The 19374-nt window shown below is 41.0% G+C and overlaps 1 protein-coding gene across 2 annotated transcripts in view; it reads right to left on the minus strand.

Annotated features, from left to right (window-relative positions):
• Positions 1-7067: 7067 nt before the first annotated feature.
• CDC42SE2 (CDC42 small effector 2) overlaps positions 7068-19374 on the minus strand; it is a 129759-nt gene continuing 117452 nt past the window's right edge. For both annotated transcript variants that reach the window (XM_054031782.1, XM_054031783.1), the window contains 3 exons: positions 15962-16063; positions 9675-9792; positions 7068-9118 (listed from right to left, as the gene is read on the minus strand). In XM_054031782.1, the coding sequence (XP_053887757.1) occupies positions 9694-9792; positions 15962-16063 (201 nt within the window). In that variant the 3' untranslated portion in view covers positions 7068-9118; positions 9675-9693. The remainder of the gene's footprint in view (positions 9119-9674; positions 9793-15961; positions 16064-19374) is intronic.

The raw sequence follows: 19374 nt of genomic DNA on the forward strand, positions 1-19374 counted from the left end.
TGCAATATACTTTGGATCACAATGCAAAAATAGTGAAACTAAATACATCTTCTTCTGAGAATCAAGGACATGCAAAATTATTCTGCTTCATTTAGCTATATCTGCTTATCACCTCCAACACACTTTAATGAGTTTAAGTGACCGTATCAAATTCACTTACTGTTGTTCCAGTGCCCAGATTATTATTGGGGGACAAAAATTAAATTTTAATTACTTCCTGCTCTGGGATGTGTGTGTCGTAGTTAGTACTTTGGGAACACCCACATTTAACCATGCTCAGCAGCTCCTCAACTGCCAAGGACTCATGGTGCAACTGCCATCTTTCTAGTCCAAGATGGATTGACATGACTCCCTCTGAGACAAGTTATTGCTCACCTTCATTTTTAAGTGCTTTGCTGAATAGGGATTTATTAATATGTTTAAGTGCTTTGCTGAATCAGGCTCTATTAGGGTTACCATATTTCAGCAAGCAGAAAAGAGGATAGGAGGAGCCCTGCACTAGCCCCGCCCCCATCCTGCCCTAGCCCCGCCCCTGCCCCTCCCACCCCCCTCAGAACCGCCAACCCTCCCCCCGCTCCTTGTCCCCTGACTGCCCCCTCCTGGAACCCCTGCCCCTAACTGCTTCCCAGGACTCCACCCTCTACCTAAGCCTCCCTGCCTCTTGTCCCCTGACTGCCCCCTCCTGAGACCCTCCCCCCATCCTAACTGGCCCCCTAGGACCCTACCCCCTACCTGTACCCTGACCCCCACCCCCACCCCCAGACAAACCCTTGGGACTCCCACACCCTATCCAACCACTCCCCACCCCGACAGCCCCCCCACAGAACTCCCGACCCATCTAAACCCCTCTGCTCCCTGCCCCGACAGCCCCGCCCCCAGAACTCCCAACCCCGCCCCCCCGCTCCTTGTCCCCTGACTGCCCCCTCCTGGGAGCCCTGCTCCTAACTGCCCTCCAGAACCCCACCCCCTACCTAAGCCTCCCTGCTTCTTGTCCCCTAACTGCCCCCTCCTAAGACCCTCCCACCCTAACTGCCCCCAGGACCCTACCCCCTACCTGTACCCTGACTGCCCAAAACCTTATCCACCCCTCCCAGAAAGCCCCCCCCGAACTTCCGACCCCCCTGTCTCTTGACTGCCCCCTCCAAAACCTCCCTGCCCCTTCTCCGACCTCCTGGCCCCCTTGTTGTTGGCCTTCGCCTAACGTCTCTGTGAACTTGCTCAGGAACGGCCTGAGCCGTTTGTCCCGGCACGCTGGGCAGCAGTGGAGGAGGAGCGGGGGAGGAGCTCTAGACTGCTGGAGGCGATCTGCGAATGCAGGGAGGGAGGGAGTGATCTCTGCTGCAGGGGAGAGGAGGAGGGGCTCTCTCTGGCTGTCGGAGCCCCATGTAAGTGGCACCATCCAGCCGGCTGCCCTGTTAGCCGCGCGCGCTCTGCGGGGGGAGGGGGAGGAGTCCAGACATTTACAAATTCCCCCCGGATGCTATTTTTAGCTCAAAAAGCCGGACATGTCCGGGGGAATCTGGACGAACGATAACTCTAGGCTCTATGGCTGCAACCAGCGTCCTATTATTACTTTGATCCCATTTATAACTCAAAAACAAAACAAAAAAAATCCATCTACTTTGTGTTCTGAAGATTTTGAGTAAACTGAGCAAGTACTTTGAGATCAAGACTCTAAAATGGCTCCTTCTGAGATTTTTGCAATTTTTCATTTCTTTGTGTCCCTGTATCTGTCCAATGAAATCACATTATAGCACAAAATCTGAAACACGGACAAGATGTTGACATTGAAAGCGGCAGTTTTCAAGGTCAGGAATAATAGAATGTTTAAGAAATTGCCTTTACATGAAAACTAGACACCATATTCCATTGATTGAGAAAGTGACATGGCAACAGAGAAGCCTCTTGTCATTGACCTCCAAACCAGCCGGGGAATTTTCCAAATGTGAATGGAAACTCCAGGATCCTGCAAAAATGGCCACTTCCTTCTGCAGTCCCTGCCAAAGGTCTCTTTGACTAGGGGAACAGATACTAGTTCTGAGTTTTAGGCCCAAGTTTTCCACTGAAGAGCCTTAGTAAATATCTGAATGTGATAACCGTTGTTTAGTGAGACCTCACACCACACTGGGTTGGTGTTACAGAGGGGTAGTCTCATTACCTCCATTTTCCAGATGACAGGCACCAGGAAGTTTGTGTCAAAGCTGGGAGTAGCCCTCTGATCTCTGAAGCACTAGACTGATGTCTCAGAACAGTGCTTCAATACTTCATACTTAGGCTAACTGGCCTAAGAATGCTTACTCACCTTCTAAAGCATTTTGATATCTACAGATGAAAAATGTGAAGCACCAGTATAGCCATATTTTTCAAATGGAGTATTAAGATAGAGTGAGTTTCAGGGACTTGAGTGGAAGGCACTAGTGGGTTAGGTATTTCCTATGGAACCCAGAGACCTGGCTCTGACATTTAACTCATTGCAGTATTCCTCCCAAAACTGTTTTTTTTACTATTGCTTGGAGTGGAAGCAGCTAACTTAGCAGCATAATAAATGTGCATATCTTGCCAGGTATGTCTCAGCTTGTTTATTTGGTAAGATGCTAGTACAGGAGTTCATTACCTCCTTATGGCTGGGTGATGGAGGATGTTTTAAAAAAATCCCTGGGAAATTCCTTAAAGAAGTATGTTTCAATAACCAGTTAATGTTGCTAAGAGACAGCAATGTACTTAACTATGACAAATTTACAAAACCCAATTGTTGAAAAAGCAAGGAAATGAATAATTACGGAAATTCATAAATCTTACACTGACCACATAAGACACATGCACATGATTTTCATCCAGAACAAAGAAATACATATTTTATCAAAAGAGAATATTCTTTCATTAAAAATCTCAAAATATAAGCATAACACAAACCTCTTATGAAAAAGCAACCAAGTTCTTCTCTGTTTACACATACAGTGATGCCAGTTCTTGCAATTGTATCACAAAGCTTGGGATATTTAAGTGTTTTCCTTAAAGCTCCAGCTTTTGGAGTCATGGCATATGAGACTATTAGCCGCCTTCTTCTTCTTCTTTTTTTTTTTTTTAAAGTAAGTTTCTAGGCCCTTATGGTCGTGGAGAAAACTTGAAAAATGTGACAACCTATGGATTCCGAACCAGAAGGCAATTTAAAAAGTAAATAAATAGATCTCCTGATTTTTAACCCAATCTTATATGTTTGGGGGGCATGACTTGTAATTCTAACTGCTTGTGGATGATAATACTATATTCATAAACACGTTGATTAGCCTCAATCCAAGTCAACATACATAAATAATTGTAACAGGAATCAGCTTTATGTACTTTTTCTAGTAACAAATAATTTTGTCGTGAAACAGCAATCATAAGTTCTATTAAAAATGCTGTTGTCAATGAATTATATTAATTTCCCATTTATTTTATCCCTAAAAGAAAATACTTAGATCCTGAAATCAAGATAACAAAATGTGTCATGATGAAAGCTGTGTGTCATTGTACTGGGAAAGAATAATGGGTTTATGTTTATTATGTAGACAGTGTAAGATTTATGAATTTTCTTAATTATTAATTTTCTTGCTTTTAAGTGACTGGGTTTTATAAACTATGTGATGGTTCCGTATGTTTTTGTCACATAGCAATCATAACAAGGCTTAGAAACAAGCCTTTTGTTTATAAAATTAAAATAGTTTTATATGGTTCTCACAGCTGCAGTTCTGACTTTATTTTGTGATACATATTACAGAGCTAAAATGTAATGCTTTCCCATTTCAAAAATGGAATGGGCCTGTCAAACTGGTTGATTTTTTTAAAAATGGTGTTTAGATCCAGTGCTAAACAACTAAACACTCTTAATTAGTCCTTAAGAGTGAGATGACCTTTGTAAAGAGACCAAGTAAAAGCAGTTCCCTCCACACCCCAGTTTAAATAGTACCAAAAAATCCCCTGTTTCAGGCAAGCCTTAGGCTTTGATCCTTTTGGATATTTTAGTGGGTCTTTGCTGTTGCTCTCTTTCTTTCTGAGTTTTATATTAAAATATATCTAGTAATTCAGTCTTAGCTATTCCAATCCTATTACTTTGACTAAAATAAGCAGCTAACTTGGTTATTTACGTGGCGACCAGGGAACATATGACACCCCAGACACCTTCTTGAGGTGTGTGTTTTATGTTTAAATATAATTCTGTCTGCTGATCACCACAATAATATGCATAGAATCTTATATGACAACTGTAAAATTCTACAACAGGCTTAAGGGACATAGAGTAAAACCTGTTCGAGAGACCACCCCTCATTATGCAACCGTCTGTCTTTACAGTCCTCTCCCAAGTGTCCACACAAAGAGGGACTGATCCTGCTCCCACAGAAGTCAATGGCAAAATTCCCATGGGCTTCTGTGGTGCAGGATCAGGGCCATAATGAGTACAGCTGTGCTCCTCTTTTATTAGAAGGCAACCTCCGCTAATATACTCTTTTTTTTTTTAATTTTTTTTTAAGTCCTTTGAAAAATTTCTTTGTATTTTCTTCTCCCTCTATGTTTGTCTATGTAATGTATCCTGTTTTAAAAGGTCTAAAGATAATAATATTAATAAAGATATTTAGATGCATCTATCTTGAGGCAGCTTAAGGTTACTTTTAAAACATTTTTTTAAAGATCCTTTGAAAAATCTGAACTGTAAACCTAGACCAAAATATTCAAATCCAGGTGCCTAAAGTTCAACACTTTTGTACGGAGAACATTTAGATATGTAGCTTGATTTCCAAAGATACTGATCATCCTCTACTTATACAGATTTCCATAAATGTTGTCTATACTTAGTGACTCTAAAAATCAGGCCACTTATTTAGATGCCTACATATGGATTTTAACTCCTTAACTTAAAAGCGCCGATGTTCAAAAATTTTGGCTGCAAGGCTTGAATCACTGGAATCTTGAACCCAGATTATGTGAAAGGTGACATCTTCAGATCACTAAGTGTTTGCACCAAGTTGTTTGCAAAGCGTGTAGGATTTTGCTTTTTGGATTAAGAACCAGCCACCACTTGGTAAGAGAAAACATTACAAGGAATTCCATTTTTAAAGAATTCTCCTGTGTTACTGGCTCCTCACTATATGCTTGTTTCCCTTCTCCCACTAAATGCCCATTCATTCTGTTCTTTGGATTAGCCTAGATAGCTCCAATCATGCTTCAATCCCACCTTAGAACATTTCAATTCCGTAACTGCCTCATCCACTCTCTCCCCACTAATTCTCCAACCAGCTTGCCTGTCTCCCCCGTCATTCCCCCTCATCCCCAGTCTCTAATCACTACTCAAATCCAAGGAGCCTAATTCTCACACCACCTCCACACCTTCTGTCTTTGCTCAGGCTTATTCTTCTCCAAATTTTCATTAGAAAAAAATCTCACCTTAGACATTTCCTCTTTTTTGAAACCTGCTTTGTTCCTCATTCTACTGTTTGCTCTCAGAGGCTCCTGTCCCTGGATTCTATTTGCTTGGATTCAATTGGTCATATTGGTAGGAATGAAAGACTGGTACTTCATAAATACACAACTGAGAAGTATTTGATGTGTAACATGTAAGCATAATAAAATCCAGCTTGTTGTATTTCTTCCACACTTCCTGTACTGAAGTTATTAACCGATTCATTATTTATCAATTTTACCAGGCTTGGAGTTTCAGTAACATTTTTTTTTAAAGTCTATACAGTAGGAGAAATCATGGCACCACTGAGGTCAATGGCAAAATTCCCATTGACTTCAATGGGGCCAGGATTTTTTTTTTTTTTTGATTAATCTGACCCAGCGGTGAATGTGGCTTTTTAGCTCTTTGACACTCTAGGAATGGGAGCTATAGAAATGCCCTCAGGTATGCTTACGCAGCAGCTAGGAGTTGTGAATCCCAACTCAGGCAGACATACAAACACTAGGTCTACTTGAGCTAGTGCCTCAAAATCAGCATAGCTGTGGCACATGGGCAGCAATCCCTGCTCTAGAGAGATCATTTTGGTGTCTGGGAATGCAGAAATCCAATTAATATGTAAACATTCTCATTATTGCACTTCCTGTCACCAAATTTAATTTTAATAGTTGGGATCTGTCCAGCCGTCCCATAAGACTGACAACGTCCCACATTTCTAAAAGTGCATTGTTTACATGCACAGATATGAATAAATGTATGTAAATCCCTGATTTGCTCTTGCATAGCTGGTGTTTAGAACAATTTCCTGGGTTAAACATCAAGATCATGACACCACTCTAGATCAAGGTTATCTTTGTGGTACTCAGATTCTGTCTTCCCCTCTTTCTAAACTTTGTTCAGGAGGGCCATTAGCCCAGGCTCAAGAGGGCCTGTTAGAAAGTGCAGGAAGAGGGCATCATCAGCAACTTACCTGCTCTAAAGAGAACAATTAATTGTCCCAACTCTGTGCTGGGGCAGGAAAGAAGCAGTAACTTTCTAGTATGAGTGCTCATATGGCAGTCCTATCCTCTCTCTGTGTGGGTTAGATGATGGGGGTAGGGCAGGAGGGGAAAAGAAGCAAGGCTGAGGAGAGCTGGTACAGTCAGCTGATTCCTTCACAGACTGGCCTTGGCATCTGCCTTCAGAGCATATGGTCCCTTTATGTCTTTAGGGAAGGCAGAGGAAAAACTGGGAAGCATAGAAGAGGGAGGAATCCAAGCTTCAAAAGGCATCCAAAAGCAAGTGGTTGGCTCTGCTGTTTGTAGTTGTTAGGATAAGTGAACAGTAATGAATCAGTGTCTGGAAGGGCAAAACCACTTTTGCACCCAAGTGTTTTCAGCAGATCCCAAGCAGACCTATTACTGGAACAAAATTCATTATAAAATAAGGGTCAAAATTCCATTTGGCAAAAAAAGGTGACATGGCATGAGAAATCAGAAATATTTAACCTGAACAATACTAGCTTTCTCTGTTATAGTAAAGGGTTGATACTCAGATAGTCTAACCATGAAATTGTCTACAGAACACAAGTGTTTTCCTAATGTAGGTATTACTGTTATATTATTTCTGAAAAAGAAAAAGGTAAACCAGCAACTGAAAGAAAACATTTATTGAATCAAAGTCAATACTTTCCTTTTAATATCTACAAGTCAACACTGAACTGACTTTATTCAAGAATGAACACAATGTACAAAAAAAGTATGTTTGTTATAAAAATATGTCAATTTTTTTTCTGGCTACTGAGCTGAAGACATTTGACAAGTGCAAGGTAAACCTGCTCACTAAAATTAATTGGCAGAGTGATAACAAAAAGTGAAAATCATTTTGTAACCCTAGAGTATTTAAAGGCTCATTGATAAAGATGCACGTGAAACGCTGACCCCAAATCACCGTGCTGTCGTGTTTATGCACTCCAGACAACTGAACAGATCTCAATCCTGTGGCATCATGAATCAGTACCTCCAGCGGTGAAGACTATCCAAGTTTACCAGAACTATCCAACCAGATAATTTACATCTACCATCGGATTACAACTTTACTACTCCCGAAGAGAGTCAATGGCCTCAATATCCAGTATATTTGTGTGAATATGACTTTTTGTTTAGTACCAGGAAAAAAAGCAGATGTGTATGTGTTTATACCAATCTGGGGTCTGTTTCAACACAAAATGGAAATGGAAATTAGGAGAGGGGCTAGAAAGGAGAGGACAATAATTGTTAAGTGTATCACATTTACGTTTTTATGTATATTTATTTTAGCTTTCATCTGATTAGGCTCAGTTATGCCCAGTTTGCTAGTTAAAATGTTAAATGTAGTTGAGGATGATTTTTCACATAATTTTTTGAAGTCAGTTAGAATTCAAACCATTGACTTCTGTTTCATATCACCAACAAGGAGGAAAAAAAGGAAAGGACCATTTACAGAAAAATCTGAGAACAGTGCAATATTAAAATACAATTTTCACAACATGTGAAAGAAGAACATGCTTTGGAACCTGAGCAAAAGGCTTCTTACTGACATAGTAAAAAGTCACCCTGTATGTTGTTTTCCCTGGCATCTGCTCTGCCAGATCAGTATGTTGCTCTTAGCAACTTACATGGCCCCTAAATATTTAGTACACAGAAACTGCCAACTACTTAGAGAGGTCAACTAAACTTCAGCTAATATCGCAGGCAGTTTGACATGCTGCTACTGGAAATGACCATATAACCTAAAAATTAAGCAAAATTAAAAAAGGAAAAAGAAAAAGAAAGCAGCCAAACATGATGATGCTTTTTTAAACAGACAAAAAGCTCTACCACAACACTTAGATACGGTACTACACTGGTTTACAATCTCGAGGTCAGCTCTTTCAAAATAAATATACTAAACATTTACAACAAAATGCCTTATGAATGCAAGCTCACTCTTTATTATTTCAGGACCAGTTGGATGAAAACTTAAGACATAACTCTGAAGCAGCTAAGTTACAAGTCCTTCTGCAGAGCCTGCCATGACCCAGTGTCACAGCTAAACTTTCAATCAGCAACAGTATCATCAGTCCGCAGTAACAAACATTTTTTTTTCTGGCACTAAACAGGCCACCATACAAAGCAACTTCACAAAGCATGCGGTCATCTACTCTGCTGATTTTCAAATGTATGAAATTATCATTGTGCTTGCAGGTCCCAGACCTTTCAAAAACATATATAAACAATGACAGATTAAAAACATTAATAGGAACTCACTCACTTCTAAATTACAGAGGGGGAGCGGGAAATTAAGAGACCCAGCAAAAGAAGAATGCTGCACATTAGCACTTTCAGAAAGAAAAGAAAAAGATGACCAAGCTAAAACTGGAGCATTAATTTGCTTAATATTGAAAAATGTAAAAAAGGAAAACAAAACAAACAAACAAAAACTCCCCAAACCCTAAACAGCTATATGTCCATGGTTTTGATAGAGGCCAAATGTGTGCATGCCACTGAAAGGCACGGTAGGACCAATCTGACAAATGACATCATCAGAGCAGAACAGCAACTTTCACTGGAATAATCACAAGGGGTGAACAATGAGCCATCACTTCTCTCTTGTCATGAACACAGAAAGCAGTCACCAGGGCAAAAGGGGGAACACAGGAAAGAAGATACAGAAATTCACAAGAACCTGTGAAACAAAGAGAAAATGAAAGTTAAACAAAAGCAAGACTTTTGAAAATATGACCATGACAGCTTTCTAAACACTATATAACATTAATCTGTTTAATAGCCTTCATATTATGTTTATTTTAGTATGCAGCACTCCTGCAACATTCCTCTTAAATGTGCTATTTAATTATACCACTCACAGTTACAATGAAATTTAATATGCAACCTGCATCTGCTGCTAAGACATCCAACATACAAAGAACCCAAACTCCCTACAGTAATATCTTGATAGATGGGTGTAAAATCAGTTTAATTAAACATGTTTGTAATCAGTATTGAATTATTAAACATATCGCTCATCACATAATACAAAATACGTGGTTATATAAATACTCTCCTTGTATGGAGCCCACTACCCAGAAACATGCTTAAAATAATGTATCATAAGGGTAGAGTTATTTATAGAGAATTGTTTATGTTGCATTATAGGATATTCTCCTTTAGCATTCTGTGTCAGTGATAAAAAGGCCATACCAGACTGTGTAACACAACATTGGAAGGTCTGTAATACTCACTGGAAATGTTTCCCCAAGGTTATCCTGCTTTTGTATCTACAAGTTGCATCTGAACATTTGCAGACATGCCACCTCCATAGCCTCCCTTGGACTGCATTTGGTTCTGAATTGAACTCACCTATAGAAACAGGAAAGGAATGTCGATAGCAAATGATAAGGCAGATCAAACGTGAACTGGTGCTTTTTAAAGTGCTCTCTCCCTATTACAGCGGCATTGTGTTTGTTTGAGGATATTTCCGGAAGTAGGTTTGCTGGAATTTTCACATCTTGCACTTAGGCAAGCAGGATTGATGAAGGAAGAACTGGTACTCATTGATTATTTTTTTTCCTGGTCCACTAGGAAACTGGTTGATTCAGTCTTTCATCAACCAGTCTTGATTAGTCTCAAGAAAACTAATCAAATCTCTTACTGCTCTCCAATTCTAATCCAAGTGCTTCAGTATATCAAGATGAAAATTTGGCTTCAGATTAGAATTAGGCAGAGATTCTTTGCTGTGCAAGAATGAATTTAACAATACTGTGCTGTTAAAAAAAGATGATGTTTTTATACAGAATATTGCACTGCAGTATAGATTCCACAGATATAGTTATATAAGCCTATCCAACAGTTCATTACCTAGGGATTCCTAAACTACTAGAGACCCTTTGGAAGGATTTTTTCTGGTGATGTAGTCTGGAGCACAGATTTATTTTTCCTTCAACTGATCCTATTCCTTCAATAAACAGAGGATTTATTTAAATGAGGCTTCAACATATCAACTTCTCTGGCGAGGATTTATTTGAAGGTACTTTTTAGGCTGACACAAATAAATACGTGAAGAAAAAAAGGTTTCATAGCCTATATCCGTAAAAAGCTAGTGAGACCACAATTTTCATGTGCTCATGCAGTATAAATCAAAATAATCACATCTCTCTGAATGCCTTAGGGCAGATCATTTCAATGTTAAGAATGGTTGGAAAAAGCTCTTTATGTCCGTCCCCCCCCAGCCGCCCCTTACACTTATTTCAGTTTCCATCTTTTGAAATGGGGCTCATAGCAGTAAGGCCTTGTCCCCAAGTGTGATACTTACAATAATTTCACATGTATCCACCCACAGAGAACTCAAAAAAGTCAGTAAAAAAAAAACCATTAAAACTATGTTAATGACCCAACCCCTAAGCTAAGACAGGGCAACAGCACTTTTTTTTTTCTGTTCACACAGACAAATGTTTTATAAATGTAGACACCCATAGTTGAAAAACACATTTAACATGGCTCTCTCCTATGTATAGAAGTTTCCATAATCAACATGAAGAGATCCTTTGCTAGAACTCAGCTGGCAACAACCATGTTTAAACAAGACTTTAGGCAGCATGGTTCTGATACCAGGGGGAGCAGGACAAAAATTAACATCTGAAGAAAACATGATGGCTGTTTCCCACATCAACCCAAGGAAATAAATTGTTCAATTTCACTGAACAGTACTCTTCACCACAGCATCTTCTCTTGAGCCTAGGAGCGAAGGGATTGCAGGTGGTCAACCCACTTCAGAAACTTTCAGTGTATGGGCAGGAGTGACTACAAAAGACTTAAAGGATGGCACACTTCTTTCATTTCTGATTAACCTTGCCTTAAGTAGCCTGGAAATAGATTATTTATTCCACCAAACACAGGTCTTCAGTATAGGTCTTCCTATGCATATCTCTGGCAGCATGCTCACCTGGTGACCTTGTAAAACTTTGATATGTTACTTTAATTTAAAACAGCATACAAATAACAAGTCACACTGCTGAACAAACCAAGAGTAAACTTTCAACAGTGGCCACCTCCGAAGTCTTGCCAGGTGCCGTTGTTAATAAAATAAACTGTCTCAATATTTGGGTCTCTCTGGCATAGGTGTTGCAGTTAGCAACTGTTGGGAAGTTAGGGTTCAGTACAGATGCTGAAGTAACCATATCTATTCACCTAAGGCAAAAATCAGCAAGTTTTAAGGCTTACCACCATAACTCTACCATGGGGCATCCTGTATGAAAATCTATGTAAGTGATATACAACTGTCAAGAACATTTACTGAAAATCAGGTCTATTAAAATAGACCTGATTTTGCCCATGTAATACTCATTTGGAAGTATCATCCTTCTGAGTCTACCAAAAAATGTTAGAGTGAGTGCAGTGAAGTGCAATTAAGGCCATATTTCTTAAAGGCACTATGTGTCCCTACGATGCTGTACACGTAAGACCAGGTTGCTTTCCTGAGGAGCTTACTATCTAACTGAGACATAACACGCAGAGGGATAAAACAGGCAATTGGGGAGGGGGAGGGGAGAAGAGGAAAGAAAAAAGAGGGTCAGGATTACAGCAAATAAAGATTACATGAGCTGTTGTGTTGCATGTGTGTCTTGGTAATTTCTATTTAATTTTGTTAGCATAAGGGAGCAGGGCAGATGGCACTGAAGTGGAAGATAACAGTGGAAGGCTACTCAGCAAAATGAGTTTTGAGGAGGAATTTGTAGGTGTGGGAGAGTGTTTGGCACTCTCGAATAGGGTGGTCATTAGGTAAAAAGGCAGGGAGTGACAAGTGGGAGTAACAGACAGAGGGACAAGGGAAAGCAGAGCTTAGGGTGCAAAAGAGGGATTGGGAGAAATATGGACTGAGGTGTAGGTGAGACCAGCGTTGTGCACAAGAGAAGACAGTTTGAACTACACATAGAAAAAATAAGGGATTCAAGTACTAAGAAATACAAATAGGTGGTGCAGGTGTTTGAAGCAAAAAATAAAATAAAATAAAATCCTGGGAGGCCTCAGAGGACACAGAGGTAAAGGAGGACAGAGTCAAAAGAGGAAAGAGGTAATGTGGAATGATGGGGAGCAGGGATAGAGAGCTCCAACTGAATACTGTTAATTTTGTCTTTGAGAAAACAGCTAGCTCCTATGCAGAGAATGAAGAGAAAGACAATTAGACCCACAGTTTGTACTATGGGGATGTGAATGGTGTGAATGTAAAAGTCCCTAATTTGTACTACTATACAACAAGTTCACGCCTGCAGCATCCACACAAGGGAGCTACAGCACAGCACTTTGTTGTGTACCGTCATTCACACCCAAGTAGTTCAAACTGTGGGGCAGTGCAGACATGCCCTAAAGTGACAAAGAGTTGCCAAGTACTGGAAATGTAGGAATGGATAAGTATTGCTGGGCAGGCATGGGGGACAGCTGAATGAAGAAAGGAACTTATATGATGAGGTAACAGGAATTCCTTCAAAGTTGTTAAGCAGAACAAAAGCAACAGCAAAGGTAAGAGCAGGAAAGTTAGATGAATAGTTGGTGCAATGGGCAGAGTATTAAGTGTGGCAGATAGGGTGGATATATAGTTGTGACCTTGTAATATACTCTGTGGAGGATGGGTAAGAAAAGGAGAAGAGGGCTGGGAGGAGAAAGAAGTCAGAGGCCAGAGAACTGAATATTACAGAAGGAGTGAGCGGCTGAGCAAGAGAGAGAGAAGAATGGGCAATGTCAAATAATATAAATAGGTGAATCAAGAATGGAGAAATCAGTGTTTCTCAAAGGCGGGGGGGGGGGGGGGGGGGGGGGGGAGACCAAAGCTGAGTGGGCGAGGCCATCCTGACCTAGGGACCAGAGGAGAGAAGAGGCAGATGAATCATATAGGTCACAGATATGATTTTACTCAAAATAAAGGAAGGAGACTGGGGAGATAGAAAGAAGGACAACCAGTCAATGTTCAAGACGAAGGCAGAAGCAGGTTAAGAGGTAGTAAATAATGACCATCTGGAAAGAAAGAAGAGCTGTATCATATGTAGTTTAGAGATGAAGAAATAGAGAAAGGGTCTTTGTAGTCTTTCCTCATCTGGAGAGCTGAGTGCAATTCTGGTCTCCCATGTTTAAAATAGATGAATTCAAACTGGAACAGGTTCAGAGGACTACTAGGATGAACAGAGAAATGGAGAACCTACATAGCAAGAGGAGACTTAAGGAGCCTGGCTTGTTTAGCCTAACAAAAACAAAGGCTGAGGGGGAGATATAATGGCGCTCTATAAATACATCAGAGAGATAAACACCAGGAAGGGAGAAGAGTTATTTAAGTTAAGGGCCAATGTTGGCACAAAACCAAAAGGATACAAACTGGCCATCAATAAGTTTAGGCTTGAAATTAGATGAAGGTTTCTAATCATTAGAAGAATAAAATTCTGGAACTGCCTTCCAAGGGGAGCAGTGGGGGCAAAAAACATAAGTTGTTTTACGACTGGGCTTGATAAATTTATGGAGGGGATGTCATGATGAGATTGCCAACAAGGGCATATGGCCATCTGCAACTACTATAATCAAAGGTCTCCAGTGATGGGACACTAGATGGGGAGGGCTCTGACTTACTGCAGAAATTTTTCCCCAGGCATCTGGCTGGTAGGTCTTGCCCGAATGTTCAGGGTCCAATTGATCACCATATTTGGGGTCAGGAAGGAATTTCCCCCCAGGTCAGATTGGCAGAGACCCTGGGAAGTTTTCACCTTCCTCTGCAGCATAGGGCATGGGCCACGTGCTGGTATGAACTACAGTAAATAGTGGATTCTTTGTAAGAAGTCTTTAAATCAAGATTTGAAGATTTCAGTAACTCAGCCAGAGTGGGTGGGTGAGCTTCTGTGGCGTGTGATGTGCAGGAGGTCAGAATAGATGATCATGATGGTCCCTTCTGGCCTTAAAGTCTACAAGTCTAAAGTCTGTAAGAAAGAGGGATGAGGGCTGAAAGTGACAGGAAGAAAAAGGAGTCCCATGCCACCATAACCTTCTGGTCGGTGGCTGTGGGAAAAGAAAAGCATCCTAAAGAGATGGAACAACTAAATACTGATTCAAAGGTTCTTAATCCTTCAAAAGAATTATAAATTGAAATTAAAGAGAAAACGTACATTTCTAATGAGCAGGCAGAGAAACTGTTTTTAATGAAACTAAAAACACTGCATTAAAATGCAGTAAAAGCTAATTATATATTTATCAAGCTATACATCTATTTATAATGGTATGAGTACAACTGTTTTATTAAAATTGTGCCCTAGCCAATACATTGTTTCAAGAAGCCTTGATATTTTGTTTGCAATGTCAAACCATCTCCTTTTGCCCTTCCCCCAACTGCTATCAAGTGCCTCTACTACAGCTGGGAAGGCAAACAAGCTGCTTCCTTTCCAGGAAGCTACAAATGTCATCTTTTGCTTACCTAACAACTGAAAGTGATTGATTTCCATAGCTCTGCTCAAAGATTCCCACATGCCTTGAATTCCTATACTCCTGCCCTAGAGTCCTCCCTCCCTGTTCACTAAAACTCACTGTTCCCAATCAAATCTCTTTCCTTTTAAGTGTACCATTAGAGGCATATAAATATATCAAATTTCAAAGGACATAAAGGTATCTTTCCGTGAGTACACCTCCCTTGCCTTGCATTAAAACTTTAATGAGGTGAATCAGATCTTAAAGATTGGTTAACATTTCACAGAAAACACTGAAATAATATTCTTTATAGAAGTCTGCCTTTATATAATCATTCTCAACACATTTCTCCATCTTTGTTCTCTGTTTTCAAGGACGTGTGCACGAAAACAAGCACTTTGTCTCTTGGTAGTACATATATTCATTGTTGTTATGCTTTTCCTCTGTAGGAAGCTGCAAGTCTTTGCTTGTGACATCACAACAGTTTGCTGTGAGAATAACTAATGGGATAGGATTTATAGCTTCAGGTGGAAAAATGTCAATTCTTAATAAAACAACAAGACTGATAATATTTGCATGAAAGATCAATAAAATAATGAAGAGAAATACCAAAAATGCAAAATTCTATGGAAACATTTTTATCCATTTTTCATATATGCATTGTCTGTTGGTCTTAAGGACAGTCTTTTTCTAGTTCTTCCTAGCCTATTTTGCAATACGAGCTTATGTGAATACACAAATGGCTCATTTCCATTAGGAAAGAAAAAGAGGCTTACTCAGTGACTACCTTGTAATTTATACGGCACCAAAAATTGCTAGATGATAATATCAGTAAACAGAACATTAAAAATTTACTAGTTTTACACTCTGATTTAGAGTATTTTAAGCATGTTTTAAGAATATTTTAAGAATGTTTTAAGCACTGTGTTATTCTCCAGTTTTACAATGATGTAACTCCATTGAAATCAATAGTAAAACAGGTGTAACAGTGATGAATCAGTCTTCTAACTATAATTTCTCTGGTCTTTGTTCTAGTATTTGTATGGATGCAGTCTAAGATGATACAGGGTTTTCTTCATTCATACACACTTACCGAATTCATTCCACTGAATAAGTCTCCTGATCCTACATGAGCTGTGTGAACAAAGTTTGTTGGCTCTCCAATCATACTTCGGTCGATCCGCCGTCGCCTTTTCTGAAAGGTGGATAAAGAAGTTTTGTGATTGCCACTTACTTAAAAAGCAAAGAATACCTGGATTAAATATAAAATTTGGTTTATAGTTAAAAGTGAACTGCCCCCACAGAGTGTTAAATGTATTTTTAGCATAAGAAGGCCAGAGCTCAATTTTTTGGTTAAGCTAAACACGGCATCATCCACAATACCTTGGCATTAACCAAAGGGCATGTGATCAAGTATTGTGTTTAGAAGACAGCTCAATAAGAACATTCCTAGTATTAGACAACTTTCTATATGCAACCAGCTACACATCAGTAACTTTACTATAATCTAATGACTATTAAACAAAACAACATACTTAATTCTTTACACAGAAAAAGTTCTTATCATCTTTGACATTTGGAGTTGCACATCAGTTGTCCCATATTAGTTTACAGTTGTGACACATCAGATGCTCTTGGTTTAATCAACCATTAATCACCATCTTTCATGTCCATACAAAACACACAAATCCTACACTATTTCCAATATGAAGTCATAGCACTAAGAACACATTCTGTGAGAGTGCTCTGATAGGAGCATTTCTAAGGTATCTCTGTATGGATTTACACAATATAAACATATGTTCCTAAAGGTCTCTGTGTATTCAAACTGCTTTCATGCAGCACAGTTATAATACCATGCCTTAATACCATAGCAGTGGATGTCAGATTACATGCTCAGCATACCCTTTATAATGTATCTTACCACTATGGTTAAGAAATCCTATCACCTTTATTTTGGCTGCAAAACTGGAGATCAGGACAAGAGGTGGGCCCCACACATATGGTGCAACACTTGTGCAACAAATCTTCGCCAGTGGTTGAACAGGAAAAGGAAAGCTATGCCTTTTGCAGTGCCAATGATTTGGAGAGAGTCAACAGATCATACCAGCAATTGTTACTTCTGCATGGTGCCTCCAGTTGGGAAAGGTGTGTCAAAGAAGAATCATTCTCACTTGAGTCAGACGAGGAAGAGAAAGAGGATGAAACTTCTGGTCCTGAACCATCAATGTCACAGGACCCACATTTTCTCCCATCCTCCTTCTCTGAAGCACACCTCATAACACAAGGTGAACTGAATGACTTTGTCAGGGATTTGGAACTACCCAAGAGTAAGGCAGAGCTGTTGGGCTCCAGACTACAGCAGTGGAATCTCCTGGCAGGCGATGTTAGGGTTTCAATGTTCCGTGACCGTCAAAAGGATCTTGTCCCATTCTTCTTCATGGAAGGTGATCTTGTAGCCTGCAACAACATCGACGGTGTAATGGCAGCCCTCAACATCGTTCACGATCCAGATGAGTGGAGTTCACGGATTCATCGAAGACGAGGCTTAAAGCTGTTTTACTGCCTAATGGCAATGTTTTGCCATCAATTCCAGTTGGTCATGCAGTCCATATGAAGGAAACCTATGACAACATGAAACAACTTTTGAAGTGCATAAACTACGACCAACATCAGTGGCAGCTTTGTGGCGATTTGAAGGTTGTTGCTCTTTTGCTTGGTCTGCAGACTGGATACACAAAGTACTGCTGTCTTCTCTGCGAATGGGATAGTTATGCAAGAGATTCCCACTGCATCAAGAAAGATTGGCCACTCCGACAGCCATTGGAGCCTGGGAGGAAAAGTGTTCAGCATCCACCAGTTGTTGAATCAAGGAAGATTTTGTTACCACCCTTACACATCAAGCTGGGTCTGATGAAGAACTTTGTCAAGGCCATTGACAAAACACATGCAGCTTTCAAGTACCTCCATGGAAAATTTCCAAGGTTAAGTGAAGCTAAGATAAAGGAAGGTGTCTTTGTTGGTCCCCAGATTCATGAACTTCTTCGAGATGATGCATTTGATCATGCACTGCGTGGCAAGGAAAAGACGGCATGGAAAGCCTTCCAGTTAGTGGCAATAAATTTTCTCGGAAACAACAAGGCAGACAACTACAGGTTGTTGGTGGAAAACCTCCTCAAGGCATACAAGAGCCTTGGTTGCAACATGTCACTAAAGATACATTTTTTGCACTCTCATCTAGATTTTTTTCCACCGAACTGTGGAGCAGTGAGCAACGAGCACGGCAAGCGATTTCACCAGGACATTGCAACAATGGAAAAACGCTATCAGGGCAAATGGAGCCCATCAATGCTTGCAGGCTATTGCTGGACAGTGACAAGAGATGCTCCATTTAATGAATACAAGAGACAAGCCAAGAAGCGCCGAGTAGACACTGACTAGGACTAAACTATGTACCTAATAGTTTTTTGCCTTTTGTTTCATAATAAATTTTATTTATATAACCCTTTTGCTGATTTTTAAAGTGAAATTGAATAAGTATAACACAATTGCCATTAAGAAGTTACCTGACTCAGTCAAAGCTCCCCTGTCTATCAAGGCTTGATCTATCACCGTTTAAAGGATCAGTATCTCTCCCTTTCTGGTCTGTGATAGATACTAGGATCATTTGGAGTTTCAGGTGGGAAGTTTACATGTCTTATCTGTGGGAATCACTCCTGTCAAAATACAATTCCAGCTAAAAGTCACTGTGAATCAAAGCCACAGCTGTGAGAATACATCACAGGATATGCCCAACAAGAGCAAAATAGTTCTGGAATTAAATCAAATCTAGGGTTACCATATTTCCACAATCAAAAAAAGAGGACACTGGGGGAGGAGGAGCCCCGCTCCTGCCCTGCCCCACCCCCATCCACTCCCTCCCACTTCCCACCCTCTTAACTGCCCCCCTCAGAACTCCCAACCCCCCTCCACTCCTTGCCCCCTGACTACCCCCACCTGAGAACCCCCTACCCTAACTGCCCCCCAGGACCCTACCTGTCCCCTGACTGCCCTGACCCTTATCCACAACCCCACCCCATATTCACACCCCTGCCCCCAGACAGACCCCCGAGACTCCTATGCCCTATCCAATTGCTCCCTGCCCCCTGACAGGACCCCCCAGAACTCCCGACCCATCCAACCCCCTCTGCTCCCTGTCCCTGACTGTCCCAACCCCTCTCCACACCCCTGCCCCCGACAGCCCCCCCACAAACTCCCAACCCATCCAATCCCCCCTCCCTGTCCCCTGACCAGGGCTGGCTTTAGCAAGAGCCCAGGAATTGGGCTGCGCTCCGGCCGGGGTCGCGGGGCTTGGGGCCGAGCCGGAGGTGCTCGGCCGGGGCCCGGCCGGCGTGCTCGGCCAGAACCGGGGCCGCCGCCCTGGGGCCCGAGCCGGGCTGGAGCCGCTGGGGCCGAGGCCAGAGCCACTCGGCCGGGGCTGGAGGGAGCTGCTCGGCCAGGGCCAGA

This window comes from Malaclemys terrapin, chromosome 6 (genome assembly GCF_027887155.1).
Source record: "Malaclemys terrapin pileata isolate rMalTer1 chromosome 6, rMalTer1.hap1, whole genome shotgun sequence".
NCBI classification, from domain to species: Eukaryota; Metazoa; Chordata; order Testudines; family Emydidae; genus Malaclemys; species Malaclemys terrapin.